Genomic DNA, 6935 nt, shown 5'->3' on the forward strand with positions numbered 1-6935 from the left:
AGGGGGTAAATGGGGAAAATATGGGTTTGGGACTTCAACTTTAAAATTTGTCCAAACTGTACTCCTCATTAACATGTTTGTGCATCGTTTTTCATGAATAAAAGAGTTATGAAGAAATTAATATGGAATAGGCAAAGCCGAGAAGCGAACGTATCATTCTTCTTCCATTCGCTTCTGACTTGACCTTTAATGTGTTCACAACTGTATACTTGCCAACTATACCGTGGTACGTGTAAGCACCGCACAGCTGATGATTTTGACCCAATTTCCGGTTACTTCGGCCTGGATTCGGGATCAGCAATCAAATAATGTAAATCACGATTAAAAATTATTTTTTGATGATGCGGGAGATGTCTTTATTAAAATTAACTTTGGGAAAAAAACAATTGAATAAATAAACTCACTTCTGGTCAAGAATAAAAGAAAATATAAGTTCCGGAAAGTTTCAAAATCACTCCCGGTAATGTTAAATACAAAATAAACATTTCCTGTCATGAATAAAATCACTTTTGGAAGTATAAAATTAACTTTGGGAAAAAAATTATTGAATAAATAAATAAACACTTCCGGTCATGATCTCCCGGCATGCATCATTCCCCATGACAAAAACCGGAAACAAAAAAAAAGCAGAAACAAAACAAAAACGGAAGCAAAATGATCATAGGCAACGACACGGATTCACAATTGGCAGGGTATTGTGTTGTTTTTGTTGTTTCCTATTCTCTCATGTGCACACGTGAAGTAATATTCACAAGATAGAAATAAAATCCAACCGTGTGGTGAATTGAGGTGAATTGAGGGACATGACGCGGGATCACATGTTGTGCGTCTCGCGTATAAGGGGAGGTCTCTGCGGCACGAGTGGTTGTCCCCGGGGCATTGCCATTTACATCGGCTGTTCACTTGATGCTCGTTAACTGAAGGTGCTCATTGACTGGTGAGAATGGAGATTATATCGAACTCCGTGCTTACGCGGATTTATTCTGCAATGATTAATCGCACATGTATACGTTACTGCTTATGTACTCCTAGCTGAACCTGTATTCCCCGGTGTGCCCGTAGAAGCGGCTCCAATCAAATGGAATAAAGCCTAAACTCTGAAGGTTCATCTCTCGCTCTCATTTCAAACCGTGTTTATACACCGCACAGCGTTTAAAAACAACCGGAAGCAAAAGGTCAAAGCTCACGACACGGATTCCAAATTGCTCTGGGTGTTGTTGTTTTGTTGTTGTTTCCTATTCTCTCCCGTGCACGCGTTAAGTATAAAGCTCACTGCGTTCGCTATAAAATAAAGTATTGTTTTCCTGGATTAAGAAGAGAACATAAAGTTTGTTTTGTTGAGTTTTTGAGCTGGGAGGAGGTTTGAGAAGGAGGAACACTCACCCCGAAGCTGTCTCGTCTTGGTTCGAATTCCGACCCAGATACAAACATCATCCTGGTGTCTCACAGGCAGAGTTTAACATCAGTGTGAGTGTCATCCCTCGGATACACGTTAAATTGGGCGTCCCGTCTACCAGCACGAGGTGGGGAACTTTTAACATCCCACGATGTCCTTCGCGAAGAGTGGGTGAGCTATCGCCGGCACCACGGCCAAATTCAAACCACCGTCGAGGAAGCATCTTGACCGCGCTGATGACGTCATGACAAAAGCCCATTCGGGGTCAGCTGATGAATTGTGTGCTCGTCCTGTCTTGGTCTCTCCAGTCAAGTTTATCACAAATGATGTGAAAATCAGTATCAAGGTTCGTTGGTTGTTTCCAGATGTTTTTGGGGGATTTTACCAACAACAACATCTACAACAACAACCATAACAACAACAAAAGAGTCACCGGTAGTGTGTTCCGTTCGTTAATAACTATCGCTTGCTGTGATATCGTCACCTGTTAACTCATGTATCGTTTAACGAGGTTTTAATTGGTTATTACCTTATCCGTTGTGATGATTTCCTTTTTATCTCTTGTACCTCAGGTGGGGTTAACGAGTCAAGATGGCGGCTGGAGTTCGGTCAGACGATGTTACAGGAGGGTTTGAGTGTTGAGGGTGAATCGGATTTTTTCTGGTATTCTGTGTCCATGAAGGTTATAATACGATCGGGTCTTTACTAAATTGGTCAATCTAACCCTGTGGGTGCTGGGAGATGGTGATGAGGGATGATCAACACTTCTGGTGATGATGACGAGGGTTCATCATGGAGGGTTAATCGAACGAGGAAGAGGGACAGATCACGGCGGGAGAGGTCCGAGGGGTCGGAACCCCCCAAAGTGGTCAAGGCCCCTCTACCCCTGAAGAGAACAATCACAAACTTGTTGTTATCGTTTGGGTTTTTGACGGTATCACACCCCTAAACCCTGATAATCCCATAAAAATGGCTCCATTGATGAACAAAGAATTCGGAGATGTGTCTCGACCAGAAATCTCAGATCTGGAGATCTCTTCATGAAGTGTAAATCAGTCGATCAATGGGACAAGGTGATGAAAACCCAGAATTTTGACGGGGTCCGTGTTTTGTGTCATATTCCGAGGAGTCTGAGGGAGAGTCGAGGAGTCATTTACCGGATTGATCCCTCCATTGAAGTTGATATCACGAGTCATTTGGAGGAGGTGGGAGTTGTTGACGCCCGCTGTCTCACCACGGTCAGGGATGGGGTCAGAGTCCATACCACCTCGGTGGTTCTGTATTTTGACATTCCAATCCTTCCCCCGAAAGTGTTATTGGACAATCAAGCCTTCACTGCACGGGATTATATTCCATCTCCCTGAAGATGCTACAAATGCCAAAAGTTTGGTCAAACTGCTCCAGCCTGTGTACACAAACAACGCTGCAGCAAATGTAATGGAGAGCAGGATTACGGAAGCTTCACTCGTGAATAAAATGTTTTGTGTCAATCGTGGTCGTGACCACAGTGCAGACTTCAGAGGATGTCCTGAATTCAGGAGAGCTGCCCGGATCCAACAGGTGAAGACCCAGGAGAAACTGTCGTACGATGAGGTTGTCCGGATGGTCCCCAAAATTAGGAAAACTACGACTCCAGTAAAACTTGTCGAGAGCACGTCCAAAACTGAGGGACCAGTTAACGTCTTCACAAAATCAGTGGGAGTCCAGACTGAGACGAAAGACGCAGAACGCCAAACCGAGAGAGAGCAACCACCGACGTGGTCACGAACTCTACTAAAGAGGGATTCCTTGGCTTCATCACTGAAGTCGTCAATTGTACATCTCAAGCAGGGAGAAGATCCGAAAAAATCAATACCATCTCCACTGCAGCCTTCAAACATCTGGGCTGGGAGGAGTTTACTTTCAAGACGATCAACAAGATATTCAACCAATCGACCCATAAACACAGAGGGCCAGGCTCCAGGTAGTCCCAGGATTCTCTTGCTGAGTAATTTAAATCTTCCAATGATGAACACGAAGTGTAACACTCATGTGTCGGAACTTCCTAAATTCATCAGCGATCTTTCATCCACATTGGATATTATCAATTCGTTATTTAATAAACCTGGTTTAAAAGCCCCCAATCGATTTAAGATTACCGGTTACATCCTTCAATGTTCTCTCTGAATAAGCGGACTGGACACACTTTGTTAACTGAGCCAAATGTCCCCTCGATTCTCGAAATTTGTCTGAAAATTCAAAACGGAAATGGGGTTGGTGTGGTTATTATTATTATTATTATTATTATTATTATTATTATTATTATTATGTTTTACTTTCTGTTCTTTACTTCCTTTTTATTAATATATATATCTTGCCAAAACGAAGTTTTTGCAAGATATGTTAGTCAGCTTGTATGTTTTATTTTTTATTTTTTTTTTTATTTTTTTTTTGTCTGTAATCACGTATAAAAAATTCTGCAGAGCACAGTTATCATTGGAAATTTTTGTAACTTTGCATATCAGAGGCCTATAGGAGGTCCCTTTCAGCACATACAATTTTGAAGGTCAAGGTCAAAGGTCACTTTGTCGCAAATCAGGGGAGTCGACGAAACCCTTATTTTTTGAGTAATTTTGATCGGATCGTCTTCAAACTTCATGGGAATATAGTTCATGGTCTGGCGCTCAGCTGATTAATTTTTGGTGGCGATTGGCCTTGACTTTCATGGTTCGCGCCTCAGGTCAGACATATTTGACCCCAAGGTCAAATTTTCAAGTTTTAGGAACCATATCGTGTAGTTCCTCAAATTGAACACCTCGATGAGTGCTTTCTAGATATGTCAAGCTTGAGACATTATGACATCCTTTGGTGACGTTATGAGGCAAATGCATATTTTTCATGGTTACTCTGTAGAACGATTCTCATCGGAATCTCTCGTAGGCAGATATTCCTCATGGAGTCGCTCCTGGTGGATGGCAGCTCTGTTCACCTCAGTGTGACCTTAAAGAAGTCACACATGGTCACCTTTTGGCAAGATACGGGTCACCCTGCGGGTGACCTTGGTTTATTTCTATTTTTGGCTGTAACCTTGAGTTCGGGTGCGTGGTGTTTGTGGAGCCTCGTGGCTCTGACTTCGCTAAGAGGAGGAAGAAGAAGGACAAGTTGTAATGATAAACTATCCACAGAACGTCACGACATCGTGAATAAGTTGTAAGTGTCTTCGCCCGACCAGCGACGGGTTCTTCCTGCAGTTCCACGTGTGCAGGTACAGACCATGTCGGCTGTGAAGCCCTTTCCTCTTTATTCTCCTTTTCTCTTGTTTGCTGCTGTCGCTTCAAACGGTTATTGATGTCAATGATGGTCTTTCTGCGTTTTCGTGATTGTCATTCCCCACGGTGTACTTTGACCACACCTCTCAGAACGTGACTTTGCTGCCGATGCCACCACGTCTTTGGCCAAGTGGCGATCCAGCTGGAAGTACCCCGCCGTCCATTGTGTGTGTTTACGGATTCTTCTGTTCAACATGGCCATCCGAGCCGTGCTTGACTCCATTCCTGGTCGTCCCAGACAAGAACCTCAGAAGAATGAGGTTGGTCACGCAGGTTGCCCTCTACTTGTACTACCAAGGACATTGGTGTAAATCAAACGATATTGTTGGGGTGAGAGATTGTGTTTTGAACCTGAATGCGACAGGGTGCTGTAAAGGTCGTCCACAATCACCTGTGAGCTGTCCAGTCCAGGTTCGATTCTGGACCCCGTGCAACGTTTCATCATAGGGTGCACCGTCCCTCGGATGGACGTTCACCTGGGTATCCCACTTGATGTCATGAGATGTAAGCCAGCAGCCACCCCAGCCAGAGGGAACTTTGCTGAGTAACTCATCTCCCTGATAGAACAACGTTCAGCCGCATTTTTCTTCAAAAGACGACTCAAAGATGGTTGTGGTTTGTTTTGAAATTTTGATTTCAGGAGGGTGTGTCACAATATGATCTTGAAAAAAATATTTTATCCCATTTGATGAATATTTAAAATACTACTGTTTGAGTTTCTGCATGTATAATATAATGCTTGTTTTGTGCATTATCTCAAAGTTCATTATCACCACTATTCTCAAAATAAGGGAAAGTCATTTTTTTGTATAATATTTTCAAAATTGTAACAACATTGGCTTTATTTTTCGGTCATCTCTACCGAGATGACCTCATAAAGCTGGACTAAATGTACGTCCGTCAACAATTTTTCTTTCCTATCTTGATGAAACTTAGTATGTGGGTAGAGGTCGATGAGTGTTGCACAACGATATAACTTTTGGCCAGGTTCAAGGTCAGGGACGAGGTCACGTAAGTTATAAAAATCGCCATTTTCAAAACCGATTTAGTCTGCCATTCTTCAACATATTCGGCAACTGTTTATTGATTATGATAGAAAAAATATTATCTTATATCTAACCGGACAGATTTTTGAATTTCCTTCCCGTTTGATCGTCACGTGATCTGGAAGATGGCCAAAAACGCCGATGCGATTCACAAAGAAGAAAGGAAGGAGAAATGAAATATAAATATAAAACACATTTTTAGCTTTTTATATTTCTACATTTTCCGCCGAAGGTGCAAAAGTTTCAAAACCTGAAATATAAACGTCGGCATTTATTTTCAAAATATAATTTCGTGTGCGCGCGCCAAAATGCCGAGCCATCTTTAACCAAACTGCGTAGTAGAACTGTGCAGTAGTCCGGTCATGGCGTCTGAGCAGTGGCCAGCGTGATTCAGATTGACTGTGGTTTCTGGGGCGAAGGTGATTGTTAAGAAGTATGTCGGCGGTATAAATTTGAGTGACTGTATTGGTGATTTAATCAAGCAACATCTTGACAACGAATATTCTGGCCAAACGATTGCATCAATTCAGTGCATCAGCAGGGAGAATTCGCAGGCTCCTTTCGATCGTGCCGATATCTAACATAATCACCGCTGGAAATAGGGCTGCAGGCTGTGGGGCGAGGCCACGGATCCCGGATGAGGAGATAAGTGATAAATTATGCGACATGCTTCGGGCTTTCTGATTATTATATCAATGAGTACATTCCACAATTGATGAATTAATAATTAATGAATCTGGCATACAAAATGTTTTTTCATACCTGACATGTTACTTTGTGCAGTTTCACGAAACTTCTGTGGAATTAATAATTAATTAATTTGCTCGCTCTAATGATTTTTCAAACCTCAGTATCTCTATAAATACTTGACCAATTTTCATTCTGAAAGTTGCATTATAATCAGTGAAGAATAATCTACAGGATTATCATAATCTCCAAGAGCTAAGCCCATTTTTTTCGTTTTTTTTCTACAACCGGAAGTGAAATGTCCCCAGAGAGTGTACGGACCGGAAAACCATGTATTGCACTTACTGGTGATTCTGATGTGTTAATCCGGGAACTAAATGAACAATACATATTTATTAATTATGTCATTAGTTGTATTATCCTAGTGTATCTCTGTGAACTATTTCAATCTAAACGGTTAGTTTGGACTGTTTCGCGGTTACCTGAACTGAACATTGA

General features: G+C 42.0%; 1 protein-coding gene across 1 annotated transcript; it reads left to right on the forward strand.

Annotated features, from left to right (window-relative positions):
- The first annotated feature begins 1383 nt into the window (after nucleotides 1-1383).
- Nucleotides 1384-4116, forward strand: LOC147023201 (uncharacterized). The gene is made up of 2 exons (XM_085887119.1): nucleotides 1384-1831; nucleotides 1969-4116. Exon 2 carries the CDS (start codon nucleotides 2642-2644, stop codon nucleotides 3560-3562), a length of 921 nt encoding a protein of 306 aa, XP_085743245.1. The 5' UTR covers nucleotides 1384-1831; nucleotides 1969-2641; the 3' UTR covers nucleotides 3563-4116.
- Nucleotides 4117-6935: the final 2819 nt, after the last annotated feature.

The sequence above is a fragment of the Eptatretus burgeri genome, chromosome 7 (assembly GCF_056783735.1).
Source record: "Eptatretus burgeri isolate ZD-2024b chromosome 7, Ebu_testis_v1, whole genome shotgun sequence".
Taxonomy (NCBI): Eukaryota; Metazoa; Chordata; class Myxini; order Myxiniformes; family Myxinidae; genus Eptatretus; species Eptatretus burgeri.

Bases quoted from the DNA above. Each gene is read 5' to 3' on its own strand.
- LOC147023201 (XM_085887119.1), top strand. From the start codon at position 2,642: ATGGGGTCAGAGTCCATACCACCTCGGTGGTTCTGTATTTTGACATTC.